Here is a 26,117-nt window from a genome sequence, read left to right as displayed (position 1 = left end):
GAGAAGCAGAGGACGTCCTAAAAACACCTGGCGCCGGGACCTTCAGGCAGACACAAAGAGACTGGGAGGCACCTGGTCGCAGATAGAAAAGAACGCCAGCGACCGTGAACTCTGGAGGTCCCTTGTCGACGGCCTATACCCCAGCAGGGGTGCTACAGGCACTAACTAACTAACTAACCCCCTTAAATTAATTAATTGAATCTTGAAAGCCTTAAGAATGTTTCCTGTTTAGCAAAAGACCATCGTTGTTCTGTTGTTGTCACAGAACTGGATTTTCAAAGCTGTCAAGATAAAGGAGCAGATGAAGCTTCTTCCTCTCTCCGCTCAGTCGGGAGATTTGGAGCCTTGTTCATCAATCGCAGCGTCTACAATGGACTCGATTGGAGCTGTAAAAACAACACGGCCACGCCCTCTCACTGCCTCATCATCAGATCTGTATGAGCCAACAGTGTAAGATAAGAAGTCATAGTGGTTCGGTCAGCCAACAGTCCAACGCCACGGAAACAATTACCCATAATTCTAAATCCCATTTTTTTGTGGTATTTGGACATAATAGAACTGGTATTTACTTTTTTACACCTGACTCAAAAACAAGTTGGTAATATTCCCTGAGCAGCAGGAGCTTGAGTTTAAAGACTTCATGACATCAATATGAATCAAATTTCTAAAGCTCCCTGTCCCCGTATTGTGTCTGAATCCCCCCCCCCCCTTCTTCTCTAATAATACTGGAGGGTCATATTTCACATTGCAAACTTTGTACGTCCTCCGTTGTAACCCCAGCACTTAAATGGAGATAACAAAAGTCTCAGCACAATAAAGGAGATGAGTTTTGACTCCTTCACAGTGGCCTCTCACCTCCCCGCTGGACTCTCTTGGTTTATGCGGGACCCATTCATGTGCCAGAAGAATTATATAATAGCAAACCTCAGTGGGCCAAGGTTTTTCAGACTGAGTTCGGACTTGTTAACAACAACAAAACCCCAAAAAAGAGCCCCTGTTCTCTCGTCCAGATGCCATTAAAAGAACAGTGAGCTGAGAGCAAAACAGCAAGGTCTCAATCACTGCAGCCTGCCGGTTATGTCATCTTGGAGTTCAGTAAATATTATGTCTCTGGGCAAATGAGAATGCCCAGATCTGTTTGTTTTTTTTCGTCTTCATGGCGTTTGTGTTTGTTTGTGAAAAACTTGTTCAGGGGGATAGGCCATTTTCTCCATCTCTGCTGTTTACGACTCCTGTTTGTGAAGCCTTAAGTCATTCAAACTAATTCTAGGATATATCAAACTCCCACATTCAACCCTTCTCCGGCCAATAAGACTTCTCCTCAAATACGAATAATGTTTCTCATACACCTCTACAGAGCCGAAACCTTAGAATCGAATAATCTGAGAACCTTATAACCTCCTGCTCCATCGTGTTAAAATCAAGCAAACAGCTGAAGTTTGTTTTTCGCCGAGAAATATTTCTTAAAGAAATTGAACTGGTCCTTGTTTCTTCCAGATAGTTAAAAGAAAATATACAATAGAGAAAGAATATGAGCTTTGGAATGAACGCTATGGTTTGGTAATTTGCACTGACATTGTTATTACTTATTACCACATAAATTAAGTGTATCTTTAATTGACCATGGATGATTTTTTGTATATTTTTGGAGTCCATTCGTTAGAAGTGGAGCATCTCCAGTTGGCCTGCACAGACACGGCACCTGTGAACAACTCAACAGAAAGTAGAGTCAAATAAGGGGTCTTGAACAAATAAACACTAATTTCTCTTTTTGAATAAGCTGTGTGTGCCCCTTTAGATCATTTTAATACCAGCTAGTATTTCAAAAGCTTCTCTTATAAATATTTTTATTTGTACTGCTTTCATTGGCGAGATAAAAAGTTGAAATATATAAGGAAGAGAGCTAAAGGGATTTGTTTGCTGGATGTGTAGATGGGAAACATTCGCCATATTCATACAAACTTTATAAGATAATAACTTGGATTTATTGGGATTGAACAATATTTTAAGTTTACGACTTCCTGCAATGCCCCAGGTGGACAAAAAACAACCAATGCACCTTTAAGAAATGATTATATGATTATTGAACTTTATGTTTAAGTGTCAGACAAAACCTATTTTGCTACGATGTTCAGCATCATAACAGTGAAACAGGTAGAGGTAGATTCTTAGCTTTATTCTGAAGTGTGTGTGAGATTTTTGATGAAAGGCACTAAAGGAATTCACAGTCTTTAAAGTATTGTCTACCTAATATTCTCAATTTTGTTTCCTCTTTACTTTCACCGAAAACAAAAGAAGAATCACCCAATGAGTCAGTTGATTCATTGGGTGATTCACCTCTGCAGAATGAAGTCCTAACGTTTTCCAGCCCATTTCTATCAGGGAGAAACAAAAAAAGGCAGCTCGTGGAAAACCGTTACAGGACTGCATTCTTTCACAACCACCAGTGTCTTTTCTCCAAAGAGATCTTAATGTTCCTAAAATCAAGCAATTTTGTTCTAAATATACAAAATAGTAAATATAGAGAGATGAGCTCTTTCTTAATCAATTTGATAGGAGCAGCCTACTGGCACCGAGAGGCTAGTTTGAGAAGAAACTGAATTTATAATGTAGGATCCACGTGTGGAAAGTCAGCTGGGCCTGGGCTCAATCAAGAGAGTGTGGCCTTCTGCCCTTTTTTATAGCAAGGATCTGGAGTTTGCTCTGTGCACAGACCTTGACTGAAATCTACAAAGGACCTGACACACGCTGGAAAAGCGCTGACGTGCGGAGGTCTCAGTTCGGTGTCATGTCATGGATGGAAGTCACAGCGTTGGCTGAAAATAAGATTCATTTCAACGTCTTTGGACCAAATATAAAAAAAAGCTGTTGATATCGATTGCAGTCACTGTTTGCATCCTCCTGTCATCTGATGTCAACTGTTGGCGGCACTTCTTCATCAAAGCAGATGCAGCGAATCACAATCCAGTGCTACTTCCAGAATGAAAAATTAAAAAATGACAAATTTAGATTTGAATGGGAAGAGAAAACCATCAGTGATTTCGGCCTCATTCCATTCGTGTAGTATTCGCGAATATTTTACCTCCAGTGGCAAACCAAGGCCGACGTGTGTAGATCAACACAAACTCCTAAATGCCGATATAATGTGAATCTTATGGTAAATACCTTTTAAACTGACTAGCAAATAGGGTTTGTCAGTATCGACTTCCCTGGGATAACATAGTCATATTATTGTTATTTGCAGCAATCGGCTGGAGCCTTTATTCGAGGTGGAATGTGCTTCTCCGAGCTGCGTGCAGGAAAACGTTTGCAGGGATGACTTTGTTTTCTTTTTCACTTGTACAGATTTCAAGTATAACATTCATGTTTCTTCTGTCCTGGTTCCCGAAAGAAGTTGGATCAGTAAATCAGTTTGATTGACGCTCTGATCAAGAATTGGCAACTCTCAAAACCTCCGTGGTTACCCACAACACCCGGCTCACAGTCGATCTTCTGCAGAAACCCTCTTACAACACGGCATCAACATGTTCCTTCGGGGGAATGCACACTGTGGTTTAACTGGTGGAAGGTTGTTCAACTTCACTGGCACTGAGTTCAGAAGACAATGACAATACTGGGATGTGGTAAAAACTTGTTTTTCTCTCTGAATTGGGGTATATTGCATGTTTTGGGGTTGTGGAGAAGTTTTCAATTGTGGCCTAAAATCTTGACACTTTAAGTTGAATTTGAATTTAGCGCATTTTCATAAATCCTAAAACTCATCGAAATCTGATCAGGACACACACACACAATTACTTTCTCCTTTAACGTCTGCAGCAGATGTGCCAGCGTTCATGTGTTTCAACGTGTTAGTTTGTCCTCCTTTCTCTTCTGTTCACTTTTTCCTCTCTTTATTGTTACATTACATTAACCAGTTTCTATCTTTAGAACGTGTTCCCCGTGAATATCGTTACTCCGGGCTCGGGTCAACAGGCACCGCAGCCCCGCGGCCAAGGAAAATATTTTGGGGCAAAGGGAGGCTCATCACTCACTGAGCACACGAGGTCGGAGAAGCTTTCATCCGCACACAGCACACCTGGAAAACATGTCCGGTATATCTGACAATCTTCCACAAGGGTGTTGACAAATTGGTCTGCCATCGTTCCAAAAACAACCTCCTTCCCCCCCCCCCCCCCGCCTTGCATTTAATGTTTTTTAAATCTTGACAGCCACAGCACGTCGCAGCCAACCTCAACAAACTGTGCAAACTGTCTGTGCTCCTCAGATAAGGGCTCTGGAAGTCTGGCCTTTGATAATGAGCAGAGTTAAAGGAAGAAGTGCATCAGCTTTGCATGATGTTGTGGAATAAATGGAATACTTTCCCTCACTTGTACCCATAAAGTATCGCACTGATTTAAGAAAACTTTGAATTACAAACAAAGGTGGAACATCAGAAAAGTAGCCTGGATTGGATTTGAGATTCCATCTGATGGAAGGATGGATTAATGACAGTTTCTTGAATCTCTTGGGTCATAAAGCTTCTGTTCCTTTCTCTAAACAATGATGGTGTTAAAAAGATTAAGACTTTATGGTTTGCATGTGTTGGAAAGTTCTGGTTCTGCTGTTGGGCTTAAGGGAAAGACTTCTCAATTTCAAAATCTTAAAAATGATCAACAATAAGCTAACTAAACCTTTCCATTCACTCCATCGTATCCAAGAAATAATTTCCTACTGGTTTACTTTAGTGTTGACCCACTTTTGATTAAACTTTCTTTTCCTTTTCCTTTTGCAGATGGACCATAATTCATTTCCCAACACTATGAAATCTGAAAACCACAATTGGCTTTGAGAGTGAAAATTAAAATAAAAGGTCAAGTCCCTGTGAAAGATTTTATGGGACAACATAACAGCAAATTCTAACGAATCCCCCAGGATATTACATTTATATTTTGTTTCAAATTATCCAGAACAATTTTCATTGTAGACGTTTCCAAATTGAACACAATACCACTTTTACTTGGGTGTCAATAGTCAAACTAATGTAGCACTGTCAAAATAGTAAAAGTATTCATCATGAAGCTTAGGTGAAAGAAGATGAACAAAGATCAATGGTGAACTAAGTATAAATATTTAAGTATGGAACTGAAGTACCAAATTTGAGTTATTGAGTATTCTAACCACTATTTATACACTTTTGACTCCAAAGTATTATACCAAGTATACATGTCACTAATTCCTTTTACAAAATGTATGATTTCATAAAATAAAAACTCTTTGTTTCAAGTTAAATTACCTTATCATTCAAATTGCCTCAAATCAACCACCTACAAGAGTTAAAGCTGTTGGTAAACTAGAGTTTAAGAGGTATAAAGTTGGAAAACAAATAAATACTCAGGTAAATTACAAACATATTCCCAGCTTTCATAATTTGAGGTAAACCTTTATTACTTTATAGAGTACTTTGTTACTTTCAACCATTGATTTTAGATTAAAACCAATTATGGTATAAAAACCAAGCATTACAAATCCAGTTTGGATAATTATGGAGCAGGGTGTTAGCACTCTACACATGACTGATGGTTCTCTTTATATTTGCTAACATGCCTATTGCAAATGAACTCGTATCTTCTTGTTTTTTCCCCCTCTATTCTTCTCTTTCCACAATATTCCGTTTCTCATGCTTCATCAGATTCTAACAGTTGCTTTCCAACTGGCTCCAGCAAACTCTCTGATCCTCACATCTTCCATTAGGCTGATGAAGTAGGTCTGGATCTCGAGTGGAAGGGTTTAGCCGTAAAAAAAGAATGTATTCGAGAGAGAAGATGTTATGATTCATGTTTTGGGATTGTCGTGGTTTCCTTAGCACCTTTATTCAATCTCCCACAGTTCCTGAGCAAATATTTGGTCTTTTATTCTTTTGTACGTATACACAGAAAACTTACACAGTAACTCTTAATGAAATCTGGTGAATAACCCCCAAAAATCTGTATGCAGATTTAAGGACACATATAAACAAATCAAAAGTAGCTGTCAGAAGCCGTTACACTATGAAAGACAAATCTCATGATAGAAAATAAACAGACCTATACACACCTCAAGTGCCCAATCTTACAGTTTTCTTCGCAGCCTGTGCTTTGGTCCAATGTCCCTGCTTTGACCGTGTGTGCTTTACTGATGAGATAAATAACACTGGAGAAGGGCCTGTCTCTGGCAGAGTTGGGAATAGTACAAGGACACTTTAAGACAAGAGTTAAACTAAGCGAGAGCACACATGCTTCTTTTCCCCTCATATACAGACTGCTTTATATAAAAAAGTGCATTGTAACGATATACATTGAGTTGTTTAAAAAGTACTATATCCTCTTTCTGTGAAGCTGTAATAAACTTGTAGTGGTGTCTTTTTCGCGTGGCAGGCAAAAGTCTGTGTTTCCCGGGCAGGACCAGTGAAGGTGTGAGCCTGCAGCGGGATGCAGACCAGTTGCCCTTGATAGAAATGTCACCTCCTCCTCTTCCTCCTCCTGTGTTACCACTTCCCAGGGATGGGCACACCGCATTCATACCAACCCACGAACGGATGAGATGTACGTCTGCCAACGACCCCGAATGTGACGGGTTCCTGTCGGTACGCTCGATAAAAACCTAGAACGGAAAAAGAATAACGAATGTTGTTCATAGCCATGACACTGGTTTCCATCCAAATTTATATATTCAAATATTCTCCTTATGCACAGATATGCCCTGGGACCAATAATAGCCAGGAAGTAGCTGAATTATCATGAACATTTAGAAGTTACGGTATAATCAGAAAAATGTTGAGCACTAATGAGAAGCATGTGAGATTTAGACTAAAACATTCAGAAGCCAGGTTGATCCTTTTGCAAGAATTAATCTAATCATTATTCTGCATTGATACGATCGATCCAGCTGCTCCGCTACCGAGCCAGAGTCAGATCGAGGGGGATAAATAATAATATGAACAGATCAGGGCTGAGTATCAAAGCCACAAAAGGAGCCTCGTGTGTACGACCTGATGTTGTTTACCTTGTGCTGAGGGCAGATTATTTGAAAGGTAGGCCGGGCCTGTCCTTCCATCCCTGTAGGAGTCCACAAACTGGCAGTGGTCCTCTCCCTGTCCAAATGTGTCTCCTATACTGTAGAAAGGCTCTGCAGAGGGAGGAGAATGTGATTTTAAATCTCCACAAAAACAACCAATGCTCAGATGGAGGGAGACTGACAAACACGTTGTTACCTCGAAGACCGTCTCCCATGAAAATCTTGTATCTCAGTGAGTTACACAGAACCACGCCCACAAACTTCCTGTACCACGTCCGCTTGACGTACTGGCTGCCCTTACAGCTGCTGTGGGCCGAGTTGTATTTGAAGGTGAAGGGGATCCAGATTGGTTCTCCACCTGAGGAGCAGAATGCATCATCCACGTATGAATATCACCTTTACTTGTACGTTATGAGTTTTGACCTGGTGGTGAGTTCTGAGATGGTCTCGCCTGGGGGTCGCCAGCAGGCATGTGTTTCAGTTTATATCCGTAACCTTGATGTTATGATGATTTACACTGTTATAGGTTTATAGAGAACTGAATGTTTTAGGACCAAATCTCATTTTCGATTTGCAGATACTAAATGACTCGTCCAGACATTTTAACATCTGGAACCAGTCTGCTTACTGTTTCCAGAGTCTAAATAAAAACAGGCTCTTGTGTCCTACATATCTGAATAACTGGATTGAAATCCACATTTTTATTATAGTTATAGGTCAGTTTTTCCTCATTTCTATCTTCTCTCTCATTTTAATAGTTTCAAATTAGTTTTTTATATCATCTGATGTGTTTTTTTTATTTACAGTATTATGAAAGCATAATAATATATTACATTTTGTTTAGCGCTTCTATCAAAGTCTAAAAGAAACTTTACATATGATTTAAAAAACTGAATGCAGATGAAAGTGAACAACTATAAATATACAATACACATCATAATCACAAGTTGACATATAAGATACATGTCACTTTGAATGGCCTCTCAGTACAAAGACGCTGCAGGAAAGGAAGTTTGGATAAGTTTTGATTGCTCGATGGAGCCTTTCTGGTTGGAGTTTGCATCTTCTTCCCATATCTGAAGGTGCAAATGCAAAACCAATATCAGCTCAGGTCCAGCTCACCCATGACCCTCAAAGTAATAAGCGGTATGAACAACGGATGGATGGATATTACTTATTGATTAATATCCTCTGAATGTGTTTGTTAAGAATTAGAACCAAGCAATGTGCTGAGGGAGTAAACAAACTATGGAACCGTTTTACAATTTGAAGCATTTCTACGGCTACAGTGCAAACTTCATTCCTTAAAGTGAGTCTTCTGCCTTCTCCACAGCGTGTGTGGACAACATTTCTTTGGCCTTTCTGCGCAGTTATTTTTGTTTTTTTCAAAAGAGGAAAACCTACACTGGATGAAACGTCTCCATTACACTGACATTGGCACAAACATCGTCCTGGCCGAATCATCGGTCGAACTCTGTCTCAGTTATTGAGAGTGACGTCTAAATCCTTTCTGAGGAGTGTTACTGGGGGGGGGGGGGGGGGGGGGGGGGGGGGGGGGTGATAGAGAAGGAACATCCATACTGAATCAGATCCAGACGGGTTGTTTAACAGGATGATGTCTCTCTCCTTAAAACCCCGAGGGCAGCTTCACTCTGACTTACCAGGTGGCCTTTCGATGAGAAGAGGATCGTCTGAAAGAAAGAATGGGATCATTTCATCAGGGAGGACAAGCACACAGACAGCACTGTAACTTTAATGCATTCCCCTGATTATAGGACTGCGAAAACCATAACACACATAACGAATGCAGCGCACATCTGGAAGCATACTCCTACCTTGAGGATTTTCAGCATGGATATGTTGCATTGCAATAAAATAAATGTCACAGTGATATTTGCGTTTAAGCCTTTTCTTTGCAGGTGCTGATGGGATACACACCTGATTCAGTCACATAGGTGAGTGTTTCGCTGACTGGTCCCAAACCGAACACATTCTTGGCTTGCACTTTGAAGTAGTACCTGCATGGAAGCAAACCACAAAGGACTCAATGAGAGGTTCAGCAGTTCAGTTTTGTTGCAACTGGGCGAAGGTGAGGAAAAAGTTAATGGCTGTAGCAGATGAGCGGGCACGATCCAGTCAGGCTGATTTAAGAGTCGTCTATTTCATGTCTGCACAAATCCAGAGTGAGTGCAGCACAATGAAAAGGCTGTTTGGCTTTGGAGAGGGTGGTGAGTGGAGAAAGAGACAGTAGACGAGTGAAGAATAACAGATAGGAGAGGAAGGAAGGAAGGAAGGTAGGGGGAAAAAACGACGAAGAAAGAAAGAAAGAAAGAAAGAAAGGAGGAAACAGACAGACAAAGAGACAGATGTATTGATTTTACTGATTCCAAACTGGGAAAAAGGAAATTGAAAAGATTCAGACGAAGTAAATCACAGGAATTGATGCTGAAAGAGAGAAGATGGACAGATGAGAATGGAGGAGGTTGAAATATGCCGAGTTTTCCTATGGCTTGCAGTGAGCTCACTTTGTCTTCAGGTGGTGGATCGTTAAAAATCCTATCAGATGAAAACCCAACCCACCAGTGACAACTCTGAGAGGCCGCACACTTCTTTCCACTGATGACTGTTTCTGCGAGTGTGTGTCCACTCACGCTGCTTTGTGTGTGTGCTGTGTTTTCTTTCATTCTGCAAGGTCGCGCACAGTGAGTTCACGGCCTGTCGGTGAAAAACTTCCTCCACGTACGGCCACGAGGCCTGGAACCAATCACCACGGCCACGTGACAACAGCGACCAAAATATACATCAACAGAGCGAGCGAGGGAGAGAGAGAGAGAGGAGTGAGAGGAGTGAGAGCACAGCAGCTGCAGAGAGATGATGTAATGAAAGTTGAAATTGGAGAAGGTAGAAAAAGGGAAATTTGAGCCAGAATATGAAAGCAGTGGATAGACTTCATGAAGCCATGCTATAGGTATTTGAAACCCCTAATACAGAGATCTGTCAGCTTCATTCAGAGCATCGCTGCCGGGGCTTCTCATCACGTCAGAATCTGGATGTGGTAATCACACATCACGTAAGTCATATTCAGTCTGGCCACATTACTTTCTCCTCAGTCAGTATATGTGATAGTGGTGAACTTGTCGAGAGTCAATTATGGATAGTTTTGAAATTCATAAATCTGTTTTCTGAAATTATGTCTTGAAACGTCTAAATGATGTCAACACATGTTTTTGTCAAATGAAATCCCAAGAGAACGACTTCAAAATAAAGTAAGGTAACTCTCAACTGCTCACATTTAGAAGCCAGAACCATCAAGTGATTGGCATTTTCCCACTGAAAATAACTTAACAATTAATTGACTATCAACTAGAATTGTTCCCACTCAGATATCAGTTCCCTAAACATGCCTGATTTCTTTCATCAAGATCCATGAATTATTTTGTACCTAGATTACATGAACATTTCTCTAACGAATCAAAGACACTTTTGAAAATCGTGTTGTTCAAATGTTAAAGGAAATAAATAATTTTCATCCCTGAGCTTAACTTTATCATTCCATCAAGTTTCATGGAAAACCATACATTTGTTTTTTGTGATGCTACTAACAAACAAATAATAATGAAATGTTTAAAATCATGCACTGAGATAGACAGAGACTTTTTATATGGAGAGAGAGAGAGAGTGGGGAAGGCATGCACCAAAGTTCCCGGTCAGACCTTTGGGGTGACCTCTCCACCAGGTGAGGCACCTGAAAGCTAATCCTTCTCAGTTCAGGATCCAATTGTGGGATTTCTACTTTTGGGATCTGTCTTAACAGTAGATTTAAAGCAGGAAAACCTTTGGAGCTACATTTGATATTTATCCACGATCTGTAAATGTCCATACGTGTGTGTTTAGTGCGGTAGCTCAGTATTTCTGGCAGCCGGGAGGAGCCTGCAGCCCCATGGGAAATACCAACACTCGCCCATAAACCATCCTGGGATCAACATAACCACTGGAGACACACGATCCTGAATACAAGCTGGTTGTCAAGGAGGGAAGCCCTTGTTGCAGCCTTTTGGAAAACTTTACTCCTACTCCTACACACACACACACACCTGCTGCTGTTTGTGTTCAGCAGCAGGTGTGTGCTTGTGCGGCCACAGATGAGTCACCTGTCATAACACCTCGACAGATTCACACTTCCACCAGGTGAGAGGACACGTTCTGCTGCTGATGTTCTCTCACATCTGAGCCACTGGTTCTCCGTGTAAATCGAAAAGCTCTAGTTGGATCATTTGCGAAACAGAATAGATTTTTTAAAGACACATCTGGACTTGACAGACCTGTTGTTTGAAGCTGTGAAGGTTTCTATCTGGGACCTGACACAAACAATATGAAAATCGTGTTCTCAAAGACAACAGATTTTAAGTCTCCAGTGAGAACTTTGAGTGACTCTGTCAGTGAGTTTCAAAAACTGGAATAACATCTGCTAACAGCATCTTTCACACAAAAACACTAAATGCTCAGGGATCCCTTCTCTCGGGGCCCAAATACTAAGAGCTGTTTCCATGCATTTATTTTAAAAACCATCACCCGTGTCTCATAAGACATAGTTGTGAAAACACGCTCTAATATTGTTACTGTATTTATTATGAAGGGTCCGATAATGTGTGTAGCGTTTATGGTCCTCGGAATTTTCCAAGTCCCAGGAGTGCTTTTCAACATTCTGGTGCAGATTTAACTGTTTTTATTAACCTGTGTTTTGTTTGCTTAAACTGATTTACATCCCACAGAGTTTTTTTTTACTGATCTCACATTCAACAGTTGTTGTTTCACTGCCCATGATCTGATTAGTGTCCGTCTGGTTTGACGTCACATATTCGTGCACAATCATGGCACAGCACCAACAGACTTACGTGAACTTTGCTTATAAATACATTAAATTAAACACAAACATGTAGACAAGCTGTATATTATGTGGATTATTTGATGACAGGATAATGATATAAACACTCATTAGTAGAAATAAACAGTCGAAAAAGCCACAGCCAAGAATCTGCACCCGAGGCAGAAACCTGATAATAAATATTACGCACAGATCGGGGTAAAGAGATTCTTTGTTTGTAAAATAATTGTCTTTACTCCTGAAAGGATTGTGCGTGAGCATCATAGAATGTACATAAAGATGGACGACACGTTTACACTTCCTCCCACATTCTAGAAATTAGGCCAAGATATCCTGGATATAAACGCTGCCATCTTGCACTGATGACGTCTTTGGAGCAAGAGTCTTTGAAGTACTGATCAAAGCCAAAGCATTGAGGTCAATACAGCCGCTCAATGAATCGCGACTAAGTCTCCTCTGTCATCCGACATTTCCCCTTGATTTTATCAAATAACTAATTCAAATGAAACTTACGAGAAAAGTTTGGTAAGAATGACCTAAAATGACAAAAACTTACTCCAAGGAAAACGTATTTGACGTGTACTTTTTACTTTGGCCCATGTCCCATCCACTAATAAGGAGGTTTATTAATTATACTGCAGGTAGCCAACAGGTGGAGAGCAAGACGATTTGGTCTCACTTTTAGGGAGCAGTCATGTCCTCCATCTTTATAAACAGTCCGTGACATACAAACACAACAGCTGTTTGTCTTACCTTGAGTTGGGTTTGAGATTCTCCACAGGCAGGTGAGTCCCGCTGGAGGATCTAGAAGACCATCTATTGTTGAGCACATCATCATATGACGCACTGTGAACCATGTAGCCTGCAGGGAATGAAGAAGAAAGATATGAGCTCAGCACAGCAATGCCCGGAAGTTTTCAAGAAATGCAATTCAGTCAGACAACTCACGTTCGATCATGTAATATATTTATTACAACAGATTTAGTGTTTGGCGTCTAGGCTCCAACTTAATCACTCCCCCATATGATTACACAGGAATGATGGGAGTGATGAGCAAATACTTGTAACCCCCCGTTGGAGCCTACAGGTGGATGCTGGGGTGGTGGAGGGTTTGAAGCAACAGGTAGCAATACTGCAGCAGCAGTGCGAGCAAGAGGGGTTGATGGGAAATGTCTCTCTGGTTAAATAGACCACCTGATAAGGTGGGTGTGTATTATAGATGGTTGTGGAGATTTAGGTATGTCACATGATGTATGTCACATGATGTATGTAATATGATTGGCGCAGCGCAGCTCGAGTTGTCTGCCAGAACTAGCTCGCAGGCGTCGCCATATTTATTCCCTTTCTTGCACCCCTCCCATGTCTGTACAGTAAATATGAAGGTGCCGCTAGCAGCCAGTTAGCTTGGCAGGAACCTGGACATCAGCTGCCTTGATTGGCCCAACAGTCACCTTACCCTCCTATAATGCTCACAAGAGACACACTTGTGTATTTTGCTCTGTTTAATGAGTCAAAAAAACTAAGTTGAAGTGTAAAAACAACATGTTGTGGTTACGAAAATGATTTTGTGAGAGTTAGTGATTTCCCTGACAGATTTAACTCTGAGTAAGATATGCAGTTCTGGCTTCTTCTTCTCTGCAGCTCATGGCTCGGTTCCACCTGTCTGTCTGTTTTCTTCTTTTCCTCAGCCACTCAGACTAATCATCAGAATCAGGCGAGTAACCCTGAGGTCACGTAGCCCACGATCATTCACTATAAAACTTTAAAGACCAGCTCTGCTGCTCATCAAGCTACCAGCCCTTTCTACTGGACTCTCAACTTTGAGTTTCTATTTTTACTGGAGCCGCACCAAGACAGCTGGCTGCCGACAGGAGGAAAGGGAAATACTGGAAATTCTCGCTTCTTTTTCTTCTTATGTTTTTTTTATTTTTATTCCAGCTCTCATTTTACTCCATTAGATTGAGGTTTGATAGAGTGGTAGTGCCTTTGCCCTCTACATCTGTGCTCCCTCTTCCCCTTTAGGTAGAAATTCATTACATAACTCGCATAGAAGTTGGTCTTTTGAGCCAAAAGCAGCACTTACAATATATGAATAACTGGCCTTTTTTGCCCAAACACTTCAAGCTAAAGGTCCTGAATGCATTAAATAAAATGGAACCAGAGGTTTGTTTCCAGTAAAAAGAAAAAAAAATCACAAAAACCTTCCACATGCTAACAGCTGTTTCCATGAACTTGTTTTCAAAGCCGTGACCCATAACTTGTAAGACATGGTTGTGCAAATATTCCCTAATAACTTAAACAGTTCCTCGTGATTGGATATGCATGTGTGAACTGTACCTGCATGTGTGTGTGTGTGTCAGAAAAAACTTTATTTACACTACGTCTTGGCTGGATACACTGGATCCAGTCTTCTATCAAATCCCCAACACCACAACAACACTTAAAAATAAGTGGATTGTGATGTGTCGGATACAATATGGGAGAAAATAGGGATCAGGTGCCAAATGTCCAGACTTATTTGCTACATAACACAGAAAGTGTCATGATACTGTGCGAGCAGAGAGGAAACGCTGAGGGGAGCAAATGGAAAGAAACAGTGGAAGAAATCACCAGTGACAGTAGAGACCATCTATCTGTTTTACACATCAGAGGACGGACCGGCCCACAGCATGAACAGAAGCTTGTGATTTCCTGCCAATGAAAACATTCTGGGTCTGTAGCTGGCCAGACTTCTGCCCCGGTAGTCCATCATGTCTTATGCAGCGGGCTGATATCTTCAGTCTCTTCTCTGAGCCACTTTCAATGTCGGAGGGATTTGGGTTTTAACCGAGAAACAGTCTGACTCCATGTGTTCAGTACAGTCTGGTTTTTCACCCTTTTATCAACAATCCCCTGCTGGAGTCAGTTCTGACCAATATCTAAAATCAATAATCAACTAAAATGGAATTCACACATTTGACAAAGTGGAAGCAGAGAGTATTCCACATTCAAAACAGTTACAAATAATGGTTAAGTTGACTTTCGGGTTCGATGAAATATGGTGCATTGCATTATGGGATTGTTTGCAGAAAGCTTTGTTCATAACATGGACACTGCTATTTTCATTTCATTGGGAAAGTTGGCAGGGAATACATACTACTAGTACAACAACTATTATATATTTTTTAGATAATGTATCAATAACAATCGTGTGGAGTCACTGTTAAACGTAGATAGAGCTCAATATGGGACAAAGCCTTGGCTCCACAACAGCCCCACAGCTGGTTACCTCACAGTTTGGCCATCAGAGTTGACATGATGTTACAAAGTGCCTGACCTCACAGATATCGCCCTAATAAAACACCCAAAGTCTGAGTCGAAACCAAAAACTCAAACCTCTTGGGGATGTACAGAGGACCTCCTGCTGCAGACAAATAACAGCCTTCAATTCTTACCTGACACCATATCATTTTTCAGTGGGCGGGCCCAGTCCAGGATGATAAACGAATGGCAGCCCTCCATGGCGACCACGGTGAAGTTCTGGGGCTTGTTTTTGGGAGGCTGGTTCTGATTGGCTTGGACCCTGTCCCTCTTCATCAGGTCTTCCAGGACGTCCACCTGTAGAAACTCCAGAGCCTCCGTCAGGGAGCAGGGGGACGCTTGGTCCTTCCGGATGTAGTTCACATAGGGAGCTGATGGCAGGAGAAAGTCATTGAATTATTTTGGCGACATGATTTTCTGATGCATCCAATTTCAGATGTGCTCAAATAATTTTTTGGAAAAGGACAAACCTTGGTATGTCACAAAGAATTAAAGCAATACCGCTATCTGTTATACTTCCGGTCCTGTCAAGTCATTTTTAGATTATTTGTAGTTCCCGGGGAGTTATTTTTTTTAAAGCAGTCAAATATAAGGCTGGTCTCTCCTCCCTGTCTTTCCTTTGCCACCCCCCCCCCCCCCCCCCACTCCCCTCCGGCCCTTTTCCCTCATTTGTTTTCGGTGAGTCTTCACTAACACCAGCTGGACCTACAGCTGCGAAATACTTCAGATATCCCACAATTCCTTCACTCACTGGGATTTGGAAGGACCCGCTGGAGCCTGGATTTGCTCCCACCTCCCCAGATGATTGGCCCTCCACGCAGGCCAAGAGTCTAACGCGTGTCACGATCTACACATCGACACACAGTCTGCAAGGCTGTGCGGGTCACAGAATCCTATTATATGCAAATACGCGGCCATATGGATTATGTGTTACACAGTCATTGGATGAAATACAGGATCTGTCATAGTGGTGAGCAGATTTATACACAGGGCGCATGTAAGGATGTATTTCTGTACTGCATCCACAGTTCCAGGGTCTGTGCAGCCTCGTGCACGTGGAAGATCCAGATGTATCGCTTGGTTTGTGTGTTCATTTAGAAATGCTCAGAGCGCCTCCCCAAAGAGACACACTCTGTTCTTTCTGCTTGTTGACAGACACCTGGCTTGGTGAGCCTGACATGGATGAAATGTCACTTGGAAGCAGCATCAGGACAGTTTGCCTCATGTCGGCTCTAATAGCTGTCTTGTCAGGCATAAATAAGCATTTCCATTGGTCCAAATATCTTGGTAGACAGTTCATTATTTATTCAATGTGGCAAAGTCCATCCCTCTTGATCTTAATGTGAAGAAAATTCACACAACTGCTAATAATTATTAGATAATACAACTGGATTCATCCAAACCAAACAGATAAAGAGGCAAAAATATGCCGCTGCTAGACAGTTTATGCGGAGAATGTAGTTGGACTGAAGTGGACCTAAAATAGAATAAACTAATCCATAGGAAAGAGGATGTCTCCACATGAAGCCAGCAGTCTCCTCTGAACTTTTTATGATTTCCACTGCGTCTCGGCTCTTGTCTGTTTTTGTCTTGGAGCTTCGGGGAGAGTAATAGCTTTCAGATGTGCGTTTGAGAGGTGTGCAATGACGAGGAGGCCGCAGTTCATCAAGACGGATGTGTCCAGAGTAAGCCGTGATATTGTTCCACAGTTGCTCCTGGAGCAGATCACACCGATAGTTCTGACACTGTAGTGATAAAAGACCCAGCCATAAATATTATCTTCCCTTTTTACAAACGGTTTCTAGCCAAGATCAGTTTAAGTGATATTGACACGTTGAACTTAATCTTAAAATAAGTGATTGCTGAGCCATGACTCAAGTCACATTGTTAGGTTGGCAGCCGGCAACAGGGAACACACTGAAGCTAATGGCCCTTGATTCTGACAGGTGTTGTTTTACGATGATCCGTGCGGCTCTGAAGTAGATGCCTCGCTGCTATTCTAAATTAAAGGGGCTCTCCAACAATTTTATGTGTCAAAGGCAATTTACTCATCACAAGGAGTAATATACTTCCTGTGAAAACAATCGTGCAATTTCTTCTTTCTCTGGAGGAACTTTGAGAAAATTACTCAGGGGACATATTGGGCTTGACACCTTGGCTTGAGTATATACAATTTACAAATGGAGAGAGATGAGAGGGTCTAACCAAAGATGCTGCAATGATTTGCATTCTGGGAATTGTAGGATCAGGTGTTTTTGAGGCCAAAGATCAGAATGCCTGTGATTTCATGTCTTTGGGGATGGATATAAGTGCAATACTAAAGCACTACTTTAAAACACATTTATGAACTCTACAAAATTCAGTTGTAACAAGCCAATGTCCTCTCGCCTACTGCTGATGGATACACAGTGTCTTACTTACTGAGAGCACTGAAATGTCTATAATAATAAATGAATGTAACAAGCAACAATTTGTTATCGAAGCCATTTGCAGCAGTTACTATTTTTTATTATTGTTTTACTATTTTTAGGACTTAAATCATCGCCATTAAAAACAGAATTATTTAAAGGACCTTTGACTTTGTGTAGTTTTTTGAAGATGTTTGAGAGTCCCACAGATTCTGTTTTTATTCTGTCACGGAAATATTTTGGTCTGTTTGTGCAACCAGATGAGGGGATAAAGTATGAGAGGCCAAAGTAAACTTACAGGAACAGTAAAAATAAAGGAGGGGGCAGCTTGTCCTTAGTGAACTATATTCCTATACCCTTAATTGTATTTACAGCCATTAACCAAAAATTAATATATGGTTCTGTCATATATTTAAACAGAGTGATAGAAAACTAGCTTTCGAATGTTCTGCTGTTTGATAGTTTCCGATATGATAAGATGTAAAAGCGGCAAATAGCGAAAACGAAACATGCAGGAAAATGATTGTAGTTTTTTTTTTACTTGGCCGATTGTTTCTACAGCGTCTGACAGGGTCTTTTATTGTGAGGTATTGCCGAGAGAGCCAAGATAACCGCACAAATTTATCACCCCTCTACAAAACAAAACAGAACTTCCACTGACCTACCATTATTTACTGCACTGAGGCACCACATGCACACAAATGGGGAACCAGAAATAAATATGATACTCAGAAGTCACAGATGCATGTTCAATCAAGCTTCTTTCCTTTCTGATGCTATTTAAGACATACAGTATGCTGTTCATCTGGTCAGCAGCTTAAGATAATGTCTCTTTTCTTGTTAGTCTCTCTGACATCCGCAGCAGAGAAATGTTGGGTGAAGGATGTTTTTTCATGCGTATGGTGAAAGTAAAACTTATTGTATCCCTGAGGAGGGTAGGATAATTTATAAATAGATTCATCATGCACTATGGTAAGGGATATTAAAATAATCTGCTACTTCTCCGGAGAAATTAAAATCATTGCTTTTTATGTTTGTTGGGATTATCATTAAGAAGAGGTGCATCTAGCATAATGTGATTGTGATATTAAAGGAGACATACGAGTCTCATATTCAGGTTAATAATCTTGATTTGGGTTATTACTTGATTATTTGATGGGCTTTTTAACTTTACAGACTTTTAACTTACACATAAAAACTAGTTCACACTAGATCTAAGAGAAGAACTTATAAAAAAAATATAATATGTCTCCTTTAAATCCGAAATCTAAGGTAAGAGCTGCTTAGGAAACAAAGGTAAATTGCGGAAGAGATAATTTGAAGTTAGATGTGCGTAGACTCTCTGCATACCTGTGAATCGTTTCTTTCCACTAAGGTCGAACTCAGATGAAGGTCCATGGTTGGAGGGTCTGGTTTGAGGCTCGGCAGTCGACATCTCTGTGGTGGTGGTGGGATCGGTGGTGGTGGGCGGCGGCTGGGTGGTCTGCTCAAAAAACTCATCTAACAACAATACATGTATCAGTGAGATTTTGAGAAAAATGTATTTGTGTTATTTGTATCCTGAATCCATGAAATGCTGCTGTGTGTCTTGTTAATCCTTTGTGATCACTGTAATAAAAGCGTTAAACAAGATTATATTAAGTGTGGTCAGACATGTGAGCTCACTCTGGAAAGACCCAACACCCAAGGCTGTATTCTTATGTAATGGTCTGTTACCCATATTTTCCATGCGAGGGGGCCTTGAAGACAACGGCCATTTCACAAGTCTCCAAGGCTGACAAATGGGAAAGGATTCAGTGGGTGCAATTCAATTAGCTCCTTCCTCTTTCATCACTGTTTTTTTCCGTTCGTGCTCAATCGGACCTTGGCGTTACATCATGATCCACAAACATGCAACCAGCTCTGAGCCGTGGCAGGGAAATGCTAAGAAAAATATTGTGATGCTCAATGTGTATTTTCCAGCAGAACCCCCCAAAAAGAAAAAACATCACATGCACATGCAACACATTGAAATTGCAGTTTTCTATTCAGCTAGTATTTGAGCTCGGGTTCATCTATTACAGTACAAATGACTGTTAATAACAGAAAATACATTACATCAAATCGTAAGCCAGGGCATTCTCTTACACTTAGTAATGCAGTTCACATGCAGCTCGAGTCCACTTTTTTTGGGAATAAGACTGATTAAAAACAGCCAGAATGGAAAATATCCAAAATCCCAGCGATGAACCAGGACCAAACCCAAACAAAAACACAAGAGGAGGAACAACCACAGGCAGGGCAAAGAGGAAGAGACGAGAAGACCTGGCAAACAGATCCACTGAGGAATAAACAAGACGAAGACCAACAAACAATGAGCACACACAGAGGAGTTTAGTACATCCAGCTCAGTGGCGGTAGGTCGGTCCGAAGCCAAACTCAGCCAATACCTTTCTTAAGAGCTAAAGCATCAGGCATCACTGTAACCATGTAGTCCATTTCCAATCCTGAGGATTCCTCTGTCAGAGAAGCAGAACAAGCTGCAGCATCAATCTCACAAGGCTTTGTACACATTTCTGACATGTCAACATACATCCGCACATCCACAGACAAACCTGCTCAGACATATAGGTACAACCACTGATACATTTTTCAATTTTCAATGAAGCGTGGCTATATTTCAACTTCTTTCCAGTTTTACTTTCTAGTTTATACATGGTACTGTTACTAATAATGGATACTGGGTGCTATTCTTTTTAACTGTGTGCTGTGTGTCATCATGAAGAAAATATTGACATTATAATGAGAAGTATTTTGTGGGGCTTCATCCATCATTGTAAAGAGAATGATATCTCAGCAGCTGCATTAAGTTGGCTCTGTCTCCACAGTCTCCACAGAATTTTCATTTTTTAATAAGTAGGGGGCTTCATTACTGTATTAAAAATGTATATTTATATTCATCTTTTATGATTATATCTATAGCGTGTTGTGAATTTCAAGGGAAAGACTCACCTTCTGGATAACAGTCTAATATTCCTTCTTGGTCCATCAGTGGATACCCATTTTCATCCGTCTTAGCGAAGGTTCCTGGTGGACAGGTTGGGAATTTCACTGCGGTGGTAGACTCCTCTGTGGTCCATTCAGGGGTGGTGGGTTCAGGTGTGGTGGTAGGAGCCACGGTGGTGGTGGTGGTTTGGGGTTTGATCGGAGCCCTAGAGCGGGGTAGGTCCAAGCCAAGTAAAGGTTTCCCTCCGACCATGAGGAGCTTCTCCTTGGGGTTGATCACTGGCTGACTATCTCTGCCATGGCCGAACAGAGCCATGCCTTCATTGTTTAGCAGGGGACTGCCCATGTGGTCTGGTGGGCGGTGGACAGAAACAGAATATACATGACATTGTCTTAAACAGCAAGATAATATTGAGAATGGAAAAAAGGTTTACATTTTCACATTCAGTCTGTATACAGTATGTTTAAATATAGTGTAAGATTTAATGTATATTACCAAAAATTGTGCGTCCATCTTCGCCAAGGATGACTCTCTTAGGTTTGCCATCGGAGTTCTGGAGAACTCGTCCATCCTGGTTCATCAGAATCCCTCTCTCCAAGTCTACCACCTAGATAGAAAGAAAAATGTACCAAAACAATACAAAGAAAATGTGGACATGCCAGGGTATGTCCAAAGGTAAAGAAATGGCACCTCCAAAGGTTCGATAATCAACATGCTATAGAAGATGTATTTAAACAATAAAGCTTGAAACTAGCTATTTTGGTGCCAGATCATTTCTTGGCCAGGTGCACTTAATTCCTCTTTTCATCTAGCATCTTTCCAAAATGTACAGTATTTCATGCTGAAGCAAATTACGTAAAAAGAAGTTTAAAGATCATTATACACAGTTACCCATTTGCTTCCATCAGGTCCAGTGATAAACCTTTGACCAACGGCCTTACTGGTTCCATGAGATGAGGAGGAGGAATCTTTACTGTTAGTTGCTGTCAGGTTGGGTCGACCATTTTTACCTAAACAATTGTATGATTGAAGAAAAGTGAAATGCAGTATCTGAGTTACAGACCATCATTTTATATTCTTGCTCATAAAAAACATTGCATCATCTGTATAATGTAGTAGCTGGCAGCAATTCTCAATATCATGCACTGAAGCTATTGACTTTACCATTTCCATTGACAGCTCCTCCATTGATTGGTTTCCCTCTGATGATGGGATATCGAGACCTACCCCCTTGTCCCCTAAAGCTGTCCCTAGAGGAAGATGAAGATGATGAAGACGGCAGTGTGGACTGGGAGTTTCCTCCATTTATTCCCCCTGTGTTTGTCACAGCAGTACCAGTGCCAGCTTCACGATCTGAGGTCAACACTGGTGAATTTGATGAAGAAGATTTTGATGCTGAAGTATCCACCCTTGAGTTCTGTGCTGGTTGTGGTCTGAAGGGAAGTCTAGATCCACCAAACTGCCTGTTAGCCAACAGAGGGGAGCGTCCCCTCCCATTCATTCCTACACCAAGACGACGGTGAGTTGAAGTGGCTCCTAAAGACGTGCCTGTCCTGGACCTGGAAGAAGTGTCCGTTGTATCCACACTCTCATTGTCCTCTGTGTTTCTTTGAGGGTCTGCTGATGTTATAGCAGGAATCTTCTCGGCAGCTGTGGGGTCTGCAACTTCCTCATTTCTCCCACTGACTTCTCTACTTCCCTCATCCACATAGTCCTTATTATTATTGTCATAAGATGTTCCACTAAGTATAGGCTCAATTGTGTCTCCGTGTCCATCTAAAGAATGACGGGAATTTGAAGAAGAGGATGCTGAGGAAGAGGAGGATGAGGTAGTTGGGTTTTTCGTTTCACTAGCTCCAATATTTTTATCTGTCAGAGACGGCTTAGTCGAGCCCGCCACAACCCCATATTTAACTGAGTCATGAGTGAGAGGAGTCTTCAGATCTTCACTGGTCTCTTGAATTGTGGACACTCCTGCAGCACCCGAAGCAGCTGCTACCCGAGTGGGAGCCCCCCTCAAGATGGGTCTGCCAGCCCCTACAGAGGCTGAAGTCCGAGTCCAAGGGGTCCTACCATCCTGCCTCGAAGATGACACCCTTGTTCCTGAATTGAATCTTTCTGGATAACGACTTGCTAGCCAAGGGAATTTTTCGACCAAGGAGGAACTAATTCGGGTCCGAGAAACCACAGGTTTTTTATCAGTTCTCTCCTCCTCTGTTGGCTCCTCGTCTTTGGCTACTTCTGCATCTGTGTTTTCATTTCCCTCGCTGTATGTGTGTGAAGTCTGTGAATTGTGCGGGCTCTGAGAAGTTGCAGAGCTGTGAGATCCTCTGTGTGATGTTGACGGAGAAGAGCCTGATGTGGCTGCAGTCGACGGGTGCTGTGAGCTGCCATGTGTCCTGGACTGTGAGCTGCTCTGCGATTTGTCAGAGTGATTTGTTTCAGATGTTGTGTGACCGTTGGACGCCCTTCCTGAAGTTGGCTTCGATGTTGTTGGATTGAAAGTATGTAATGTTTCATGATTTTCAGTCTTTTCTTGTGTTGTTGCTGAAGTGCGTGTGTTTGATGTTGCTTGGGTTAGAGTTCTGCTTGGCAAATTTGACTGTGAGGTGATGGCAGGTTTGTAACCATTGGAAATTCGACTTGAATTCCCTCTAAACAAAATTCCAGGTTGTCTTCGTCCAAACCCAAAACTAGACCCACTGTGACGCCCTCTTCCTAAAGCTGTGGCCTCTGACTGCTGTGAACTATCCTCCTTTACAACCGGAGTGGAAGGTTTGTTATATGTCATACTGGTCTTATCGTAGGTGTCTTTACTCTTAGGGTACGTAGAAGCTACATAGTCCTTTCTACTGGCCGCTGACTCTTGATTATGTGAGGAAGAAGATGATGATGAGGTTGAGGGAAACGAAGATGAGGAGGCATCTGAGGAGGAGGAAGTTGAAGATGATGAAGAAGTAGATGAGGAGGAGGCCCCCTTGGATACTGGTCTGTCATGGACCCTTATCTTTATGGGCCTTCTGGGTTGTGTTTTGGGACGAGCAGTGGCCGATTTAGTTGGTGAGGGTCTAATAACTTTGAGGATGGGGGTCTCAGTAGTTGGCGGATCCTCATCATAGTCCACGTCAAACTCAGGCTCATAGGAAACATTGTTATCTGGCTCTTTTGTCTCCATGGTTGTCGTCTCCTCTACTGGAGATGGTGTTGTGGGTATTATCTCTTCTTCCTCCTCCCTATCTTGAGCCCTTCTATTGGAGGAACCTCTGTTTCCTGTGTTTCTCCTCGAGCCCCTCCCAGTGGACAAGATGCTGTGATAGGGGCGTGACTGGGAGAGCGGGTTTTTACGCCTGTTGACAGGTACAGCAGGTCGTGGTGGAGGAGTTGTTGTTGGTTCCTCTGGTGGAGATGTTGTTGTGGGTATTGTCTCTTCTTCCTCCTCTTCCTCCTCCCTATCTTGAGCCCTTTTTTTGGAGGAATCTCTGTTTCCTGTGTTCCTCACCGAGCCCCTCACAGTGGACAAGATGCTGTGATAAGAGCGTGACTGGGAGAGCGGGTGTTTACGCCTGTTGACAGGTGCAGCAGGTCGTGGTGGAGGGGTTGTTGTTGGCTCCTCTGGTGCCTCTGTTGACAAGAGGTCAGTTTCGTCATTGTCAGTATCCTGTTTGGAAGGAGTGTGGCTTGTTCTGGGGGTTTCTTTGGTTTTAGAGGATGATGAGGCCGTGCTGCTGGCTGACAGGGGACATAATTTAGAATGAATGAAGGATTAAACATTTTTTTAATGAAAACATGCTAGAAAAAAACTGAAAGAAAGGTGCTTACATCCTGGCATGGCAACACTGAAGGCCTTGCTCTGTGGTCCCTGCCCCCTCCTGTTGGTGGCCTTAATCTTGAAGATGTACCGGTCTCCCGGTTTGAGGCCATCAACGGTGGCTGTGCTGATGCTGCCGCGTAACGTCACACTCTTCATTCCAAATGGCTTCATAGCAGGTGCATACGACAGGATGTACTCTGTTGGGAGGCAAAGCAAAGAAAAGTTAAAAAACCTCAACAGCCCTTATTTTTCAAGAAGACCAGACAGCAAAAATAAAACATCAGTCCTTTCACAACATTCAACATTTGGGAGGACCAGGAGTCCACTTAAGTTTGTACTTCCATCAGTCATCATTCAGATTTCTAAAGGACTGTGCTGTGTGTTTGTACCACACATAAATAGATAGCATGCGTTCGCACTAGTGTTAGCGGCCTCTCATTCATCGGTCAAGTAGTACTGATGATAATTAACAGTCAAACCACAACAGAAAGTGAATGAAATGCTTAAATAAGACCACAAGTCAACCACCGGGGATCTTTATCTACTGATTTCTAAGAAAAAAAGACACTCATTTTAATTTGACTTTGATCCTCCTGGTCTCACCTCTTATCCTGCCATTGGATTCCTCAGGTGGATCCCATGTTGCTACGACAGCTGTTCCTTTCCCTCGTAGTGGCTTGACTTCAAAGTTCTCTGGTGGTCCAGATGGTGCTGGTGAGCGAGGAGAACACGAGTGAGTGGAAAGACACCAGTGAGGGGAGGAGCAGTGGGACAGAAACCAGAGGCAGCACAGAGGGAGCAGCGTGAGGAAATTGCTGCTTAAAGAATATAAAAACAGCAAGGCGATTTGTGTGCCAGGAGGCTTCAGCTGAGGAAAGTACTGCTGCCATACATTGCCAGGGATGCCCCCCCCCCCCCCCCTGAGATCATGTATAGAAATGCAGGAGCAGGGCCGAGCTGCAGAGACGGGCAGTAAAGTCAGAATTTCCAATGAACCACAGCTCAGGAGCTGCCTATGACACCGGCAGGCAAAGCTATGTGAAAATGGGATTATTAAAAGGTATTGAATGTGATGAATTGTCATAGGGAGAAATAAGTGGAAAACAGTGAACAGACACAGCTATGCAAAAATAAATCCTGTTCTGCAAGTATAATTGCTCGTTTCAAAGTCTATGGAAAAAGCAGGGATTTGGCTCTGTATAGCTGCGTCTATAAAAAGAAAGTCACTTTCCATCATCTGCATTTCTGTATAAGCATTTCTCATGTGGCAGCACCCACCTGACTCAGGAGTCCTCTGAAAGACTGAGACGCTCCACTTGCTATGATTTTCTCCTTGAGAGATTCTGACGGAGAACTCGTACATGCCGTCGGCGGACAGGGTTTCGACCATCATTCTCCTCTGGGTGCTCTCCTTGTACTCCCAGCGTGCCGACTCACCCTTCTCCCTGTATCTAATTGTGTAGGATCTGAGTTAAGACAGAAGGACAGGACGAGGGGTTAGGGTTCTCTCTTTGTCTTTGATGGTCTTTCTTTTTCTCTCTGTGCACTTGAACAGATCCCACCTGGATGCCCCGGGGGCGACTTTCCCCATCTCCACTGCAGGGTCAACCCAGGAGATGAGGACGGACTGAGGGGACATGACCCTGACACTTATGTCCCGGGCCTCGTACTCTGGTGGCTCTGTTCAACACACAC

At 42.1% G+C, this 26,117-nt stretch overlaps 1 protein-coding gene across 1 annotated transcript in view; it reads right to left on the bottom strand.

Annotated features, from left to right (window-relative positions):
- Positions 1 to 5,619: 5,619 nt before the first annotated feature.
- The window catches only part of fndc1 (fibronectin type III domain containing 1), a 32,796-nt gene continuing 12,298 nt past the window's right edge, over positions 5,620 to 26,117 (bottom strand). Inside the window, exons 6-23 of the mRNA XM_053445293.1 lie at positions 25,985 to 26,102; positions 25,701 to 25,888; positions 25,026 to 25,133; positions 24,431 to 24,619; positions 24,037 to 24,340; positions 21,776 to 23,823; positions 21,503 to 21,621; positions 21,107 to 21,218; positions 20,617 to 20,961; positions 20,055 to 20,123; positions 18,976 to 19,125; positions 15,352 to 15,588; positions 12,671 to 12,779; positions 8,971 to 9,050; positions 8,694 to 8,723; positions 7,229 to 7,390; positions 7,021 to 7,143; positions 5,620 to 6,618 (exon numbers count right to left, since the gene is read on the bottom strand). Coding sequence (XP_053301268.1) covers positions 6,503 to 6,618; positions 7,021 to 7,143; positions 7,229 to 7,390; positions 8,694 to 8,723; positions 8,971 to 9,050; positions 12,671 to 12,779; positions 15,352 to 15,588; positions 18,976 to 19,125; positions 20,055 to 20,123; positions 20,617 to 20,961; positions 21,107 to 21,218; positions 21,503 to 21,621; positions 21,776 to 23,823; positions 24,037 to 24,340; positions 24,431 to 24,619; positions 25,026 to 25,133; positions 25,701 to 25,888; positions 25,985 to 26,102 — 4,607 coding nt within the window. The 3' untranslated portion in view covers positions 5,620 to 6,502. The remainder of the gene's footprint in view (positions 6,619 to 7,020; positions 7,144 to 7,228; positions 7,391 to 8,693; positions 8,724 to 8,970; positions 9,051 to 12,670; positions 12,780 to 15,351; positions 15,589 to 18,975; positions 19,126 to 20,054; positions 20,124 to 20,616; positions 20,962 to 21,106; positions 21,219 to 21,502; positions 21,622 to 21,775; positions 23,824 to 24,036; positions 24,341 to 24,430; positions 24,620 to 25,025; positions 25,134 to 25,700; positions 25,889 to 25,984; positions 26,103 to 26,117) is intronic.

Source organism: Pleuronectes platessa, chromosome 17 (assembly GCF_947347685.1).
Source record: "Pleuronectes platessa chromosome 17, fPlePla1.1, whole genome shotgun sequence".
Classification (NCBI taxonomy): Eukaryota; Metazoa; Chordata; class Actinopteri; order Pleuronectiformes; family Pleuronectidae; genus Pleuronectes; species Pleuronectes platessa.
This window is presented reverse-complemented; position numbering and strand designations above follow the sequence as displayed.